The sequence below is a fragment of the Bos indicus genome, chromosome 5 (assembly GCF_029378745.1).
Source record: "Bos indicus isolate NIAB-ARS_2022 breed Sahiwal x Tharparkar chromosome 5, NIAB-ARS_B.indTharparkar_mat_pri_1.0, whole genome shotgun sequence".
In the NCBI taxonomy this organism is placed as follows: domain Eukaryota; kingdom Metazoa; phylum Chordata; class Mammalia; order Artiodactyla; family Bovidae; genus Bos; species Bos indicus.
In genome coordinates, this window is record NC_091764.1 from 39962182 (window position 1) to 39980661 (window position 18480).

The 18480-nt window shown below is 34.8% G+C and overlaps 1 protein-coding gene across 4 annotated transcripts in view; it reads right to left on the bottom strand.

The window, feature by feature from the left end:
• CNTN1 (contactin 1) overlaps positions 1–18480 on the bottom strand; it is a 404757-nt gene that overhangs the window by 104675 nt on the left and 281602 nt on the right. The window contains exon 16 of one of the 4 annotated variants that reach the window (XM_019960786.2): positions 4329–4669. The exons of the other annotated variants lie outside the window; for them this stretch is intronic. Within the exon in view, the coding sequence (XP_019816345.1) occupies positions 4590–4669 (80 nt within the window). The 3' untranslated portion in view covers positions 4329–4589. Of the gene's footprint in view, positions 1–4328; positions 4670–18480 lie in introns of those variants that run through there. 4 annotated transcript variants of the gene reach the window in all.

An 18480-nucleotide genomic window follows, 5' to 3' on the forward strand; every position in this document is an offset into this window, starting at 1 on the left:
TATACTACTAAAGAACAGAGATTTTAGAGTTAAAAAAGGCTTGATTTTAAATTCAGTGCCTTGATTTATCTTGGGCAAGTTTATCAAATTGACTAAGCTTTCATTTTCTCAGGTATAAAATAGGAGTAATAAAAACTGACCAGATTGTTGTTAGGATTAAAATAAAAATCTTTAAGGAATGTAGTGCTAGGCCTGGTTTACAGAAAGCCCTTAGTAAATTTTAGTCTTAATACTATCAATGTTATACCTGTAAGAGCTTTCTGCACATCTGAGCTGTTGGCTAGGATTAATATTTGTATAATAATTAACAAGGATCTGTTTATCAGATTGTTCTGGTAAACACCAGTTCTTTCCACTCAAAATTAAGTTGTTTCTGGTAAATTTTTTGGAGATAAGGAAAACTGGTCATGTGAAGGCCCTCTAGTATGTACAAAGGATGCAGCGAAACTAGAGTGGTACTGTGGAGAGAAACGTGGCCAGCCTTGCACTGTCTCCCAGGAGAAAGGTTTTCTAAGCAGTGTAGCTCATGTTACTTGCTCCGTTTTTCTGTTCAAAATGGAGAGAAAAGTGCTGTGGCAGAAAATAAAATAATGCAGCCACTAGTTCCTCAGCACAAAGGCAGGCATTTAGAAACTGACCATCCTTCTGGACATAGCCAGAGTGGTTATGAACCACTTTCTGTGTGGTTCAACGGAATCTCACTGGCCACATCCATACTCACTTTTCCAAAATTTGTCTAGGTTCTCAATGTATTTACTATTAAATCACTGACTACTGGCAAACAAAATAATATATTTTAGTAAATCCTTATTATATCTGAGTCTTTTATAATTCTTACAAATAACCCTAAAATGTATTTTCACTCCTTAATAGATGAGGAAATCCAGACATGAATAGATTAAATAAAATAACCACAGTCATCCAGCTAGCAAAGCTAAAGCTAAGATATGAACACAACCGATTCGCCATCAGGCTTTTCATTTACTACAGTGAAAACAATCATTTAAAAACAATATTACCAGATTCAAATTAAAAAATGGCCTTGACAGCTTTCCTTTAGAGACCTTTTGTGTTGCGGAGAATATGAATTACTTGGGCATTACTGTGCATTTTTGGGAAAATGATAAAAACTGTGTTACATTGATTATAGCTTTTTATATCTTTTTTGTGATCTGTTAACTCAAATAAATGAAGATAAATACATCACATAAATACATCATATAAATTCCTACTGTATTACATCCTAAGGTTTTGTTTTTATTATTGTAAAAGTGTTTGGTAATCTTTCCTGAAATTTACCAATTTTTTAGGAAAAAAAAAAAACCTATGTATGAACAAAATACAGATGTGATTTCCACTCAGTCTCTTTCATATATAAAATAATTAGAAGGAAAAATGAACAGAAATACAATTATTTCTCAATTCCATCATTTCTTCTTTAGGATTGTAGTAACACTCTGTGAAATAGTTTAGTGACATTTGAGGAAATAGTCAGTGACATTTGAGGAAAAATAGAAGAAAAATTTTTTTTTCAAAATGATTATTCACACATTATAAGTTGACTATATTTTCTCCATCAATAATTTTTTAATTTATTTTTTAATTGAAGGATAATTGCTTTACAGACTTTTGTTGTTTTCTGTCAAACCTCAACATGAATCAGCCATAGCTATACATATACCCCCTCCCTTTTGAACCGCCCTCCCATATCCCTCCCTATCCCATCCCTCTAGATTGATACAGAGCCCCTGTTTGAGTTTCCTGAGCCATATAGCAAATTCCTGTTGCCTATCTGTGTTACATATGGTAATGTAAGTTTCCATGTTACTCTTTACATACATTCATCCTCTCCTCCCCTCTCCCCATGTCCATAAGTCCATTTTCTATATCTGTTTTTCTATTGCTGCCCTGTAAATAAATTCTTCAGTACCGTTTTTCTAGATTCCGTATATATGTGTTAGAATACAGTATTTATCTTTCTCTTTCTGACTTACTTCACTCTGTATAATAGGTTCTAGGTTCATCCACCTCATTAGAACTGACTCAAAGGTATTCCTTTTTATGGCTGAGTAATATTCCATTGTGTATGTGTACCACAACTTTATCCATTCATCTGTCAGTGGACATCTAGGTTGCTTCCATGTTCTAGCTATTGTAATTGAAAAAGACACATGTATCCCATTATTCATTCCATCAATAATTGAGATTCATTTTCATTTAAGTCAAGTGGCATAGAAGATTTGAAACTGGGATCCTCCAAGATTAAACAGGATGCATAGTAGTCAAGCATCATGAGTCAGTGACAATACTTAGCCAAAAACCTTAATGCACTTTCTTCTGCTTAAACACTGACTGGCTTTCTAAACAACTGTGGTTGGAATTGGATCCAACATACTGTTGGTCCTTCTAGGATTCCACTCCACATAGCACACATTTAATATAAGCTTTGACACTAAACAGGAGACACATCCCAGTGTCATCCTGTTTCCACTTGTAATTGCTCAGTAAGCAATTAAGAACAAACCATCACATATAATATCCTATCCCGTGGTTCACTGTTTATTTTTACTAAAATAGTAAATCATAATGAAAAGTTTGAATGCTAAATGTCAATGAAAAGCTTAATGAAAAGTTCAGTGTAAATTATTGTCCCTTTTAAAATAAAGTAATCTGAAAATAACAATGCTGAAAGAACATCAGTTATATTAAGGTGGGTGGCTTCTTCTTTACAAAAATACATCAACTGAAGTCCCTTTTTTACTACAAGCCTGTTCTTGTTCTGAAAATTAGTTAAGACAACTGCTTTATCATAAGGTAATATAACACAAATTGATGTGTGGTGTTGTTGAAGCATGCTGCTGCTGCTAAGTCGCTTCAGTCGTGTCCAACTCTGTGCGACCCCATAGACGGCAGGCTCCCCCGTCCCTGGGACTCTCCAGGCATGAACACTGGAGTGGGTTGCCATTTCCTTCTCCGTTGTTGAAGCATAAGGCTGTATTAAGATGAAGCTGAATATTAAATGGGAATATGGTAGTTTTTAACCTCTAACAATGGTATTTTAACCTTCTACTTGATAAAAACGAACTTAGATCCCCATTAGAAATGAGAATGAGGTTAAAGGGAGGTAAATGAATCAATGTAATTCTAGTTGATATTGATACAGTTTATCTAAAGAAACTGGAGAAGGAAAGCTTCTTTTTTTCCTGGCACTTTTCATACTTGCCATGTGGTGTCCTTTCTAATTTTTATTGATCCTTTCCCAAACTATATTCATATCTGATGGTATATATTGCTGGTATACTTTCAACTAGAGATCGCTTAAGGGGCCCACAATGCTGATTCATGTACATCTCCATGGCAATATTTATGGATATAGGACAATCTCAAATTATTTTTAAAAATCTTATTAAAATGGCAATTGCCCTAGATCTCCAGTCTACATTCTAGGATGCTTCTTTCTGTGACAATAATTGAGACTAGAAAATGAGAAGTAAAAAATGATGGAAATAAGTAACATTTTGAGCCAGAGACATGTATTCCTTTAAGATGGCTGATCAATTTTTTTTTAATTACTTAAATATTTGGGATTTATATATATTTCTCTCAAAACTTCCCTAAGAGTTCTTCCAACCACAGATGGGAATGCTACAGTTACTAAAGGAGATATTTATATAATATCCCATGCCTAAGAGTAAGCCTATTTAAGAAGAGCAAAAGTATTTCTTGTGAAGAAATAAGAATTTTAAGCATGTTTGTTTGACCAAAGCGGGGAAAGGGAAATATTTTCAAATAATGAAATTTAAGCAGTTCCAATATTACTCTCTCATTTCTACCCATGTCCTTCCAAAAAGTCTTGACCTTCCTTTCAAAATAAAGATCCAAGAAGGCCGATGCTAGGAGTTAACAATTAAATATGTATACATGCTGTTAATCACTTTGTTATCTTCACTTAAATCTAGCTACTGAGATGACAGTTTTCTCCACATGCTGTCCAATTTCACTTCCCAATTCCAGGAATTGTTCCAAAAACCCTACAGGGCCATGAGCAGGCTTCAGTTGTTTCTTGCTGCTCTATGTCTTTTCTTGCCAAATTATATATATGGAACCAGGGTACAGAAGGCCACGGGAAATAATGCCCCTTAGCTTACATCCTAATTAAGATAACTCATTAGTGAATTTGACAACAGATTTGTTCATTACCTGCTTGGGTAAATCAAACAGTTCATTCAGTAGCAATACTCTTGTATTATAATTCACCAATTTTTCATATTTTTTTTCAGATAATGAGCTAATTTCTGAGATATGTAATTTCAAAGAAAGACAGGACATGAAAACACAAAAATTTTACTTGGCCATCATATGATGTACTGGGTTAGTTCAGCAGACAGTTTTCAGATATTAGTAAAACTATATCATTATTTTCAAGTATCTTTCTGTTCAAAGTATGTTTAGGTGTCCAAAAGGAAAAAATCCTCTAGGAATTGGATTTTGGCAGGGGGAACTTCAGAAGCTACAATATTGAATTAATTAGTAAAATCTAGTATAATGTGTTAAAAAAAAGTTTTCACACAAATAGTGAGTGTCAGCGATCACCAGGTTGGAGGCAGGCTTGCACAGACGGGGAGAAAAGGATCCACCATGTTTTTCTCTCCATCTTTTCTGTTTTTACCTGCAAGAGGAAAGATCAAGGCTGAAGGGCAAGTGTTGATGCCCATTTAGGAGCAGGAAGCCATGTACTTTGAAAATTTGTCATATATCCTTAATTGGTAAGTTGAAATACGAACAAAGAACAACTTCTAGACATTGTGGATGAGAGTCCAAAAAGGAGAAGCCTGAAGAGACAAGCTTTGGCCCATTCAACCTGTTTCCCTCACAAATAGTGACTGACTTTCTAAAGAATAAGAGTTGTAACCGAATCCCCTCTTCCCCTCTATAAACAAATGAAACAAAACAAAAAACTCCTAAAGCCTTTGTGATTTCACTCCACAAAGAACAAGTCTACCTACTGAAAATATGTTTGTGCCTTCAAGACTTCTAATTAAGAAAAAAAGCTTGAGGGTAAATTTAAGCTGTGACTTAAAAAATTAATCAGAGATTGGAGCTGGAAGTTGTAGGAACCTGTGTCTTGAGAAATATATTTATTATTCATGTCTATATGAACATTACGGCAAAAGGGGAGCGAAGTAAAAGAAAATGTTTATAAAAAGCCATCATGGGCAACACGTGAACTGGAGTTGTTATTATTCTCTTACATAAATATGGACTCTGAGACCTACAAGACCACAGCTTATTCAGCAGGTGAAGTGCTCTTTAAATCTATGCTCACATAATACCAAAAGCCAGACCATTCCCTTTGCATCACGTGGATCTTTTAATGACTATATCATATATCAGTATAACTATACCATTATAGAAAATCATGACATTAACAAGATGGTCATCCTCCTATGTTTCCTTACTATAACTAGGGATAGTTTGATTATAATTAGGCTATTTTGTAACCACTAGTATCCTCCTAGTTATAGTTATTTAAATAGGAGTAATCATGTATAGAAAAACTTGCTAGGAAAATTGCTGACTACTTGTTGCAAATTTAGTCCTATGATAAACGGTAACAAAGGTTACTTAATGCATTTGTCACTTCTATGTGTCTTTCAAATGTTAGAGATTTCCAAGTCTTTTGATGAGAGCTGAAGTTGATAATTTTTGAGATATTCTTTTTTCTCCCTTTCAAATGAAGTCTTGGTATTTTTGCAGAGAGAGAGGGAGTTGTGAACAGTCACACAGGAAGCCTCCCTAAACAGATGCACATTAGACTGCTATTTCTTGAATTAGTTAACAGTAGCTTTCAGCCTTTGAAGGAATATATCAAATAGTGGTCCTCCAAGTTGTTTAAATCACAATCAGAAGTACCTGGTGTCTTCTATTCAGGAACAGTCCCTTGCCCCTGAAGAAATTCTCAGAGGTGGGCAGGGGGCTCAAACACTGGCTGTTGAGGCCCTGAAGAATGTAGTGAGCTGATGCTCAGGAGTATATTCCTCAGTGTGACAGAGTCCAGACTACTCTGTGACACACCTACATTCTAGTGGGTCACACATTTTTTGCTGCTAAGAATATTGAAAATTCATAATTTTGTACATTATTTTTTTGTAAAAATGAAGCAGATTCAAGTATATCCTTTTAATTTTGCTAGCTCTTGCTTACCTTCATCCCAATGTACTTTCAGATAAAGGGGTTGGTGTTCCAGCAGTGTCCTGGGAAATGCACATGGACCCCAACCAAGTTCCTCACCTCACCCCATGTCCACAGAATGACTGTTACTAGCACTGGACAATTAGAAGTCAAAATGACATTTTACTTTTTTGGAAAATAAAGAAATCTTTTGGATGTATTCCAGAATCTGCATTCACTCATGAGCATATCAGTCAGTTAAACATTATAATGGAAAAGTGTTTGGCAGAGAGAGCTTCCCATTGTACTAATCTAATGAGATATCCTAAGCCAGATTTAAACACATGTATGGGGGTCTAGCACACAAGGACTGAGTCATGTAGTCACCTTTAAGGAGGAAACAGGGAAGGTGTAAACCAAAAATAGCTGGCTTTGTAGAATACCAATAGAGATTCACAGGAGGTTGGATTACCCTTTCAACATCTCTGCCCTTCTCTTTAGTCTATCTCACTTAACCTCAGTGATGATGGTAGTCAGATGAGCTATGTGATAGGAATTCAAAAGGACAAAAATCCCCTCTCTGCAGCTTCTTAAACTGACCACAGGTTTAGAGGGTAAAGGTTTTCTCTGATTTCCTTCATTTTCTTTTGCTTAGGTATAAAAAATTCTGTGACCCAGTCAAACTCCCAGGTTAGTGAGGTTGGCTGGTGGGAAGAAGATGGGAGTGGCAGGAAGCCAGTCTGCAAAAGGTACCATGAGGAAATAATTGCACATTTCTGAAACTCGAAATGGCAGATTTCACAAAAATCATATCAAAAAAATTGTTTTGCTTAAAAAGAATTATATGCCATTGAGTCTTCTGTTGATTATTTTTTCAATAATGAAGCTCAGGTGTTTTCTATTCTTTTTTAAATAAAATGAACCAAGAACAGAAAATATTAAGAAATTCTAATTTCAAGTAACTTAAAAGTTTACTCTGTAAATTAACTTCTAATTATCAATGCCTCAGGGTGTTCGGGTGGACAATTTAACTAATTATAAAACAAACCATATATCAACAGTAAAAAAGGATGCAAAATAAAAATTATCTGATCTGATTTTATATCTGGGGAAGTTAAATATTAAAGAAAAGTGAGAAAGATAAGTCCTTGCACTTCTAACATGCAGCAGTTCTGTTAGGATGACCTGAAAAATTTTATATGAAAGTTCTGTAGACACATACATTTTAATCTAAAACATTTAAACATTTTGAATGAACTATTTTTAAGGCCAAAAAACACATTGTAAAAATCAAGTTTAAAACTATCTATTATGATTTATTTACTCTTTTTGCTATTGTAATTATAATTTATAATGTTAATAGAGGAAAAAAAATATTATAGCTTTCTTTTGTCATCAGACCTATCATAAATACATTATGGGCAAAAATAAAATTGCAAAATTTGCATCAGTAACTTTTATATAAAATTAACATTTTTTATCAAAAAAAGGCCTACATTTTAACTTTTCACATTGATTACTTTATCTCTGAATATATTTGAATTAGTGCTTAATTAAATTGCTTTGCAGCAATGAACTGGGCATTATATATGAAGTGGGACTCCCTATATTCAAATCTTATTTTTTTGCTTAGTAGCTGAATAACCTTAGGCAAGTAACTTAGCCTCTCTGGGACTCAATTTCCTCATGTGTAAAATGGAGATAACAACAGTATCCATCCATCTCTTGAAATAGTGCCTGGTAAAAATAAACCTTTAGTAAATATTATATATCCTTGAATAATATAATAAATGTATACTTGCAATATGTATTTTGTTATTATATATAGTATATGATTTGTCATATATTATACAATTAGAGATACCAAGGGAACATTTCATGCAAAGATGGGCTCGATAAAGGACAGAAATGGTATGGACCTAACAGAAGCAGAAGAGATTAAGAAGAGGTGGCAAGAATACACAGAAGAACTATACAAAACAGATCTTCACGACTAAGATAATCATGATGATGTGAACCCTCACCTAGAGCCAGACATCCTGGAATGTGAAGTCAAGTGGACTAAGATAATCATGATGATGTGAACCCTCACCTAGAGCCAGACATCCTGGAATGTGAAGTCAAGTGGGCCTTAGAAAGCATCACTATGAACAAAGCTAGTGGAGGTGATGGAATTCCAGTTGAGCTCTTTCAAATCCTAAAAGATGATGCTGTGAAAGTGCTACACTTAATATGCCAGCAAATTTGGAAAACTCAGCAAGTGGCCACAGGACTGGAAAAGGTCAGTTTTCATTCCAATCCCAAAGAAAGGCAATGCCAAAGAATGCTCAAACTACCGCACAATTGCACTCATCTCACATGCTAGTAAAGTAATGCTCAAAATTCTCCAAGCCAGGCTTCAGCAATATGTGAACTGTGAACTTCCTGATGTTCAAGCTGGTTTTAGAAAAGGCAGAGGAACCAGAAATCAAATTGCCAGCATCTGCTGGATCATGGAAAAAGCAAAAGAGTTCCAGAAAAACATCTATTTCTGTTTTACTGACTATGCCAAAGCTTTTGACCGTGTGGATCACAATAAACTGTGGAAAATTCTGAAAGAGATGGGAATACCAGACCACCTGACCTGCCTCTTGAGAAACCTGTATGCAGGTCAGGAAGCAACAGTTAGAACTGGACATGGAACAACAGACTGGTTCCAAATAGGAAAAGGAGTACATCAAGGCTGTATATTATCACCCTGCTTGTTTAACTTATATGCAGAGTACATCATGAGAAACGCTGGACTGGAAGAAGCACAAGCTGGAATCAAGATTGCCAGGAGAAATATCAATAACCTCAGATATGCAGATGACACCACCCTAATGGCAAAAAGTGAAGAGGAACTCAAAAGCCTCTTGATGAAAGTGAAAGAGGAGAGTGAAAAAATTGGCTTAAAACTCAACATCCAGAAAACTAAGATCATGGCATCTGGTCCCATCACTTCATGGGAAATAGCTGGGGAAACAGTGGAAACAGTGTCACACTTTATTTTTTTGGTCTCCAAAATCACTGCAGATGGTGACTGCAGCCATGAAATTAAAAGATGCTTACTCCTTGGCAGGAAAGTTATGACCAACCTAGATAGCATATTAAAAAGCAGAGACGTTACTTTGCCAACAAAGGTCCATCTAGTCAAGGCTATGGTTTTTCCAGTGGTCATGTATGGATGTGAGAGTTGGGCTGTGAAGAAGGCTGAGTGCCGAAGAATTGATGCTCTTGAACTGTGGTGTTGGAGAAGACTCTTGAGAGTCCCTTGGACTGCAAGGAGATCCAACCAGTCCATTCTAAAGATCAGTCCTGGGTGTTCTTTGGAAGGAATGATGCTAAAGCTGAAACTCCAGTACTTTGGCCACCTCATGCAAAGAGTTGACTCATTGGAAAAGACTCTGATGCTGGGAGGGATTGGGGGCAGGAGGAGAAAGCGATGACAGACGATGAGATGGCTGGATGGCATCCCTGACTCGATGGACGTTACTTTGAATGAACTCCGAGAGTTGGTAATGGACAGGGACGCCTGGCATGCTGCAATTCATGGGGTCACAAAGAGTCGGACACGACTGAGCAACTGAAGTGAACTGACTGATACATTAAATTATGTAATAACAAATATTTTTATTTTATATTAAAATATGTGTCTTTCACAGCATAAAGACTGGAGCTATAAATATATATTTTGCCAATGTAAATTAAAATTAATTTTTAAAATTTGAACTAATTGCCATTTATTCACGCTCATAAAGGCTTGTGTATATCACTGATTATCTGTACCCCTCTTATAATTTGACATAATTGTCAGTTTAATTTGGATTACTCTGGTAAATATACATTAATATATTAAGATCATTATGGACCAGTGAAATGAAGATCCAGGCTATTTAACAAGATCCAGGCTATTAAGTTCTGTAAAGCTTTCCTGTCTTCTCTCCTGGAATCAGAGTGAGGAGAAGCAAGTTTGTTGATTGTTTTTTTAAGGGAGCCCTGGATATAAAGCCACTGTAGCAAAGAATAAACTCCAGTTTGCCAAAACCTGACCAGTTAGCTTACTAGACAAAGAGAAAAATTAACTGAAGAAAAGAAGAAATCCTGCAATGAAACTTCTCTCACTGTACTTCAATGAGGAAAAAAAAAGTAATTAAATTTATTCAGTGCATTCTTCATAGTGTCATCTACCAGTTTATAACCCTCATATTGTTATTTTTGATTTTTGAATTTGTAAAATGAAGGGTTAAACTAAATCACTTCCAAGATCCATCTTAAAGTTTAAAATATCATATCTCAGTCTGAAAGAACTACACGTTTCATTGATATAATTGAACATTTCCTTGAATTTATGTCAATATACATTGTTTTGACATTAAAAAATACAATTTCAAATTATTACTGTACTTTGTAACTTTAGCAGTAATTAGGAAAGCTGCTATTTTTACTAGAGCTTTTATAAATAGAACTACTAGTAATTTCTAGCTTTGAAACAATCAAGCTACTTCTAAATTCTGCATTTATGATAAACAAATATGCATTTCAGCTTTAGCATTTAACAGTTACGGAGAACTGGCGCTTAGTAGCTTGTGAATTAGTTGATTCTCAATGGAAATGAGAAAGCTTAATTTCTGGGCAATCTTCACTATTAATAGATGTATTACTGCGGTATAGAGCCAACTGGGGTCAGGATGCCTCTGAATGGCGCCCGGTCAGTCATTGTTCCAACCAGTGTGGGCAGGGAGGGCCATTTTCCTGTCTCAGCCTACAAGGACTGATGAGATGGAATCTTTAGTCTGTCTCTGTGGCAAATTTTCTTGGCCAAAGTGGAAAGCAAAGGCAATTATCCAAGAATCTGAGGTAAATGTGTGTTTTTCTGACCCAAATACTTGAAAAACTACCTCAACTATTCTCTTTGATTTGGCGGTGATGATCTGGACACATCTTTCTGCCTATATAAGTGAATCTCTTTTCTGGATGTCTTCACTAAGAGGTTGTGTGTTAGTGGGTGAAGGGTGGTAAGGTGCATGCATAATTTTATGTCTGTCTAACTTTGTGTGTATATCACATGAAACTTTTTAATCTGTCCTTCCTAATTTTATAGTTATTAAACTAATTAATGTAAAAGTCCTTTTGAATTAATTAAGGCATGCCATGCTTAAATAATAATTTTGAACATAAACCCACATTTGGTTATTTAATAATTTGAATATTGGAATTCTTGAACACAGTGTGAATATTTATGCCAGATACTGCAGAAGTCTAAATCCTGATTAAACACCAAGAGTTCCACTAACTTTTAACTTGACGGCAGTCTCATTTTCCTTCTGCTTTCACAAATAGCCAAGGTTCCTGAGTTAACCATACAAATACAACATTAAATAACCCAAGAGGAGGTAATTCAACCTTTTAAAATAAATGTCTCTGGCTTTATTTTTCCCTTGATGTTTAAAACCCCAACCACTATTTATTAGCATGTGCTGGACAATAATGGGAAAGTGAGCAGAGCAGAACTGCAATCAGTAACTTTCGTAGCAGCAGTTCTACAACAGACTTGGTAGTCTTCTGGCTATTATACCAAATTAACTATTGAACATTTTAGAGTATTAAAGTATTAAAATTTTAAAACCTTAGGTACAAAAGTTTTAGAAATTAACTATAGATTTTATTTATTCCTACTATCTGAAAGACATCTATTATCAGAAAATTGAATTGAGGTTCCAAGATAATTGTCACAAAATACATGGGTAATTCAAGGCAAGTCTCTCTTGAAATCTAAATTTTGTAGTAAAAAGGGATGGGAACAGTCTAGATGACCTCTAGGACTAATTCTAGATTTGAAATTGTATATTCCAGCTTTAAGATAAATGCAGGTATTTCACGTAGCTACTCTGAAGAAGTTAGAAGGGAAAAAAAATGTAATTTTAGTGCATGCTTTTCTAATAACAGGGCCATTAGAGCCCTTTTATCTCAAACAAAGAAAATGTTTATTTCATGTTTTTTTAAGAAACAGTACTAATGAATCTGGAACAATGTCTCCAAGTAAATAGTTCAAAATTAAGTTTGTCTGGATAGCAAAGAGAGTATGCTTTGGATGTGAACTCTGCTAACAGAACATCTGGAAATAATAAATACCCAAGGGCATTTTCTGTAGAAAAGACTTAGCCAACTATTATGATTGTTAAAAATACAGCAGTATTATTCAGACTAAAAATTATATTGCCAGCTTCCATCAGGTTATTTATTTGACCATATTAGTTTAACTTAACCAACACAGAATTTAAAAGTGAGCTAGTCATCAACCAAAATGACCTCCTTAAGAAAGAATCTGGTAACCGTGTCATTAGGCCAAGTAATAAAAACTTCAGGGGATTACATCAAATAAAGATGACATCTTACTTACATTCATTTCCATTCTGCAACTGTATTTTGGCATTAGAAATAAAGTAGAAATACGCACACACATAATATTCTTGTCTAAATAAAAATCTACATAAAACTATGCATGTAAACTTCTAATATAAAAATACAAACTTGACTTGGGGATTCAATAGTTTGCATAGTTTTGTATTATCCACTTTAACTCCAGTTATTCTTTTTCCAAAACATTTCCAAATTTCACATAGCATAGGTTAGTATTGAGATTCAAACTAAAAGTTTCAGAGAATCAAAGTCTTTTTATCTTTTGTTTGTTTTTTAATCTCAGCCTTGTATTAAGAAGTGTTGTTTAATATGGTATTTAAGATATAAAAATGGGGGGCAGATATGAAAAGAATAATCATGACTGCATTTTCTATTTTTTCAATTTTAGTGACAAACATTATGTTCAGCCAGGTGTCAGGAGGGTGCTAACAGTTGGTAGCACTACCAAGGATATTTATAGTACAGCAGAAATGCCATGGAAAGTAGTAAAACACAGATGTCAAAGCCTAATTTCTTGCTTTTGTGGCCTAATATTATGGTCCATTTTTGAATATTGTCCAAAAGTGCACTCATAAAAAAGAATTTAACCTTGGCAAGCTACATAAATGTTCCCCAAAGTGCTGTCAAATGAATCCTGAGAAACCTTTCCTTATAAATGACACTTTTTTCTTTTAACTGAAAAGCATTAAGTCCTCTAGAAACATATTTAATTGCTAAAAACAACAGGGCTGTTGTGCACCAAAACTCACTTGATGAAGCAACCTGAATTACACTTTTATGGACCTATTAAGTACAACCTTTATTACAAAAACAATAACAAAATGGAAATTTGTATCAATCATCTTGATTTGGTTTCTTATATAAGAAGCCTAAAAATAGCTGTTTTTTGTTTGTTTAACTAAAAATAATTTTAGACTATAAAGGTCTTTTAGCTATTAAACAATTTGTTTGAGTTCTAAATCCCCTTGGCTATATCATACATGCCTGTGTTTTAAAGTTTTATTCTGAAATTGCCTCTTTCACTAATACAATATTATTTTAAATTGAGTCAGTGTGTGCTCTAACAGAAAAATAATTCACTAAAATTATCTACAAATTACTTTAAATGTCATAATACCAAGAATGGTATTACAATCTCTTATAAAAGTTATCTTCAGTTTTATATTAGTTATATTTTATCATATCATTTTATATTAGCTCTAGCTGGGGAATATTTCATCTTATTTTGTATCTATTTTTTTTTACTTACTGTTGATACATAGATTGAGTGGTTCTTGATTAACTTTAGAGTTTTTGAAGCTGATTATCTTCCTTGGTGTGATTTAGTGCTTAAAGTTCAGTTGTGCTAAAATTATATAAGGGTGAGGGAAAACCACCTGGAGTTAACTCTTTTCTCACCACCTGAATTGCCTTCTTCCATTCCCATAACATTCCTGTCCTTACATCAGAGCTCCCTTCCTTGACTTCTAGCCAAATATTCATAAGTGTTTTTTCAATTATTTGTTGAGACTTCTATTTGGTTTGCACAGGATAAACTGGAGGAAAAGAGGATCTTATTATCTTTCTGAAACACATTTCAAATGTCTTTATCTATTCTATAAACAAAACAATATGACTTTCAAACCATTTTCCATGAATTCTCTAGAACAATAATTTCTGAAAACCATTTAAAGACCACTTCATCACGAGCATTGTGTGGTTTTATTAAAAAAAGAGACTTGCCAACTCAGGCCAGGTTTAAACATTTGGCTACTCTGGAATGGTATAATTTGATGCCCTCCATAATGACATTCTTTAAAAATATATCCAATACTTATTTGAAAAGAATACAGTAATGCATAGGGGAAAAGAGTGGAGGAGGGTTCTGGGTAAAGATGCAGGCAACACATTCTCCTCTACTGCCTTTGGTAATTCAACCCTGGTGCCAAAGCTGCAGCCCAACTCAGTCCTTCCCAGGCTTGGATCAACTTCCTCAGAAGGCAGTTTAGTAGCTGCCACTTGTTCAAACATTACTTCTGGGTATGCCGTAATCTACGCTTCCTAGTAATATTATGCTATTTTTGAAAAAAGAGAAAACATGTACATATTTTCTTTATATTTTCAGTGTGTTTTATGTTTATTGATTTTTTTGTTAAAAATTTTTGGAGAAATTATAGATTCACATGCAATTGTGACTATTAATGAAGGAAGGTCCTGAATATCCTTCATTCATTTGCTCACCACAGCAGTTTGCCTAACTAAATATATTAGCACAACCAGAAAACTGACATTGATACTATCCATCAAACTTGTAGTACAGATTTCACTAGTTTGTGTGTCTGTGTGCTTGCTTATTTCTAAGAAACTTTTAGTTTTATCACATGTGTAGACTTCAGTGACCATGACCAGAGTTAAGATACAGAACAATCTCATTATAAGGATTCCCTGCACTACATTTTTATGGCTACAACAACTCCCCTTCTTCTAATCTCTTTAAGTCATAACAACTGATAATCTAGTCTCCATCTCTATAATTTTCATTTCAAAAATGCTAAATAAATGGAGTCATAGAGTATGCAAATTGGCTGCTTTCCATGCAGCATTCATTTGAGATATAGCCAAATGGCACACATCACTAGATTATTATTCTTATTTCTGAATAGTAGTCCACAGTACTAGTATACCACAGTTGTTTAACCGCTCTTATGTTTAAGAGTATTTGTTTCCAGTGTTGGACTATCATGAAGAAAACTGCTATGAACGCTGTCCCTAATCTTTTCTTAATTTGTCTGTAATTGTTATTTAACCCATCCAATGATTTATTTTAAATTTCCAATGATTGTTTATTGTTTGTAGTTCTTTTTTCCCCCAAACTGCTTCATTTCATAGTATCTTATTTCCAACTCATTTTTATCATTTTCTCTCTTATTTGTCTAAAGATTTAAGCATGATTATTTTTATTATTATTCTGATGATTAGAGTCTCTGATGGACTCTAGACTTTACTGTTTTGTTTTTAATCCTCCCTGATTCATTTTTATGGCTTGTCATTTTTTACATAGTTCAGTATTTGATTTATCTAAATTTGTTGGAATCCTAAAAGGCTGTGTTGAATGCTATTTCAGAGATGGTATTCCTTTACGTTTGCCCAGGCTCTGATGAAGAATGTTTATTGACTTATCTAAAATGTTTTGTGTTTCTAGTGAGTTTTTAGAACAGTGAATGAACACTTTTCCAAAAAAAAAAAAGTTTTCATTTCTTTCAATCAGGGCAGCTTGAATTCTATATATTGGGCTTTCAGGACAACATTGTTTAAATAAAGGTTGCTTTTACAAGAATAATGTCAACACTATAGAAATACTAAGAGAAATATTTCCAAACTGAAAGGATAGAACTAGTATAAAATGCAGTTTTGGACATCAAAGGTGAAAATTACATGGCCAGTACTACCTCATAACTTGAAATTGCTTGTATAACTGGAGAAATAGGCAATGTGTGTCACTTTTATGGTCTCTTTTCCTTGAGCATCTGTGGACTTAACTAGTGGGTAAAGCAATTGAAGTTCTACAGGTTTTTACATGTAAACGCTTATGACTGCTACAGAATGACAATGGCTTATATTCGATTATTGGGCCATTTTCTATATGTTTTCAGTTGACAACAATTGCTATTGTCTTCTTTATTTCTCAGTTCTAACAAACCTTAAATGGATAAGTGGGGAAGTGAGTTACCTCTGGGTAAAAAAGTCCTACAAAAGCAGATCTAATATTACATTTTCCTTCAGCGATGTGTTTTTCTATATTTAATTTCAGTTTTATATTTAGAAACATTCATATTTAACTAATTCACTGCCTCCATTCTAAACTCAATTTAAAAATGATGATGAAAGGCACAAGCTTAAAATACATTTTTCACTCTTATTCAAATTTTCATCAGGCTTTACCTGCACAACCACCCACAACCAGGCAAATACACACACACACACACACACACACATAGAATATAAGGGGGATACAAAATTTTCACTATGTATTCATTTACTGCAAGAGAACATAAGCTAAAAGATCCACATTTTCCAAATTATCCCTGAATATTTCTACTTTTGTTTAAGCCCTCTGATAAGGCATAATAGTGTATGTGTACTAAGATGGATATATTGTCAATTTTTTTTCCTCAGTGATCATAAGAGGAAATTACTTTCCCCTCTAACCTGTTCACTGTCCCTCTCACAGCACTGACATTCTCATAATTTTAGAAACGTCAGTTCAGATCACTGATATCTGAGTGAATTAGCACTGTGTATGTGCATTAGTCACTTGGTTGTGTCCAACTCAGAGACCCCATGGACTGTAGCCCACCAGGCTCTTCTGCCCATGGAATTCCTCAGGTAAAATGCTGGAGTGGGTAGTCAGTCCTTTCTCCAAGGGATCTTCCTGACCAAGGGATCAAACCAGGGTCTCCTGCATTGCTGGCAGATTCTTTACCATCTAAGCCGTTGGGCATTAATTTACCTCAGATTTAGCAAGCTCTTATATATTGTCTGATATATATCATGGTTAATATATTTATAGACATATATTCTTGAAAATTTGAAAGAAAACTGATTGAAAGCAATTTATAATCTAAATGTGCTATTAGACCTCACTACATAAAATTCATTAGTTTTTTATTAGCATGAGGTGAAAAATAATCCCTTATGTTTTCTTTTTTTGAGAATCTTGGTCTAGATGGGGTAAAAAGAATAATAGATTAAATTCCTTGGTCTTTTAGCTAAAAGTGGCCTTTTGGGTCTTTGCTGGCTGTGGAAATTTAATGAAAGTGATAAATTCTCTTCCCAGGACAATCTAGATACTCATTGAATTTTCCATTTAACTTCAGGAGATCCATAGGCCACTTGAAGCCTATCACTGGATTCCAGGTTATGATTTCCTAGACTAAATAAAAAAACATAATGAGGTGGGTAAACAATATTACTAAAGTCATACTATGTCATTACTCATCATTATTTTAAGAAATAAGGAAAACTTTAATTCTATATTCCATGATATAAATATATAAATCATATCTGAAGGTTTACTTTATATATATTTTTGACAAAAGCTATGCAGAAATGCATCTGACTATTTGAATTTCAAATTTTTATTGATGCAAAATGAATATCTTATTAATAATGAAATTTGGAGAATGATTATGCCGCTGCTGCCGCTGCTAAGTCGCTTCAGTCATGTCCGACTCTGTGTGACCCCATAGATGGCAGCCTACCAGGCTCCCCTGTCCCTGGGATTCTCCAGGCAAGAATACTGGAGTGGATTGCCATTTCCTTCTCCAATGCATGAAAGTGAAAAGTGAAAGTGAAGTCGCTCAGTCGTGTCGGACCCCCAGCGACCCCATGGACTGCAGCCCACCAGGCTTCTCTGTCCATGGGATTTTCCAAGCAAGAGTACCGGAGTGGGGTACCATTGCCTTCTCCCTTATCAATGCTAAGACTGTCTTTTATCAATGCTAAGACTGTGAAGAAAGCTGAGTGCCGAAGAATTGATGCTTTTGAAATGTGGTGTTGGAGAAGACTCTTGAGAATCCCTTGGACCGCAAGGATATCCAACCAGTCCATTCTGAAGGAGATCAGCCCTGGGTGTTCTTTGGAAGGAATGATGCTAAAGCTGAAACTCCAGTACTTTGGCCACCTCATGGGAAAAGTTGATTCATTGCAAAAGACTCTGATGCTGGGAGGGATTGGGGGCAGGAGGAGAAGTGGACAACAGAGGATGAGATGGCTAGATGGCATCACCGACTCGATGGATGTGAGTCTGAGTGAACTCTGGGAGTTGGTGATGGACAGGGAGGCCTGGCATGCTGCGATTCATGGGGTCGCATAGAGTCAGACACGACT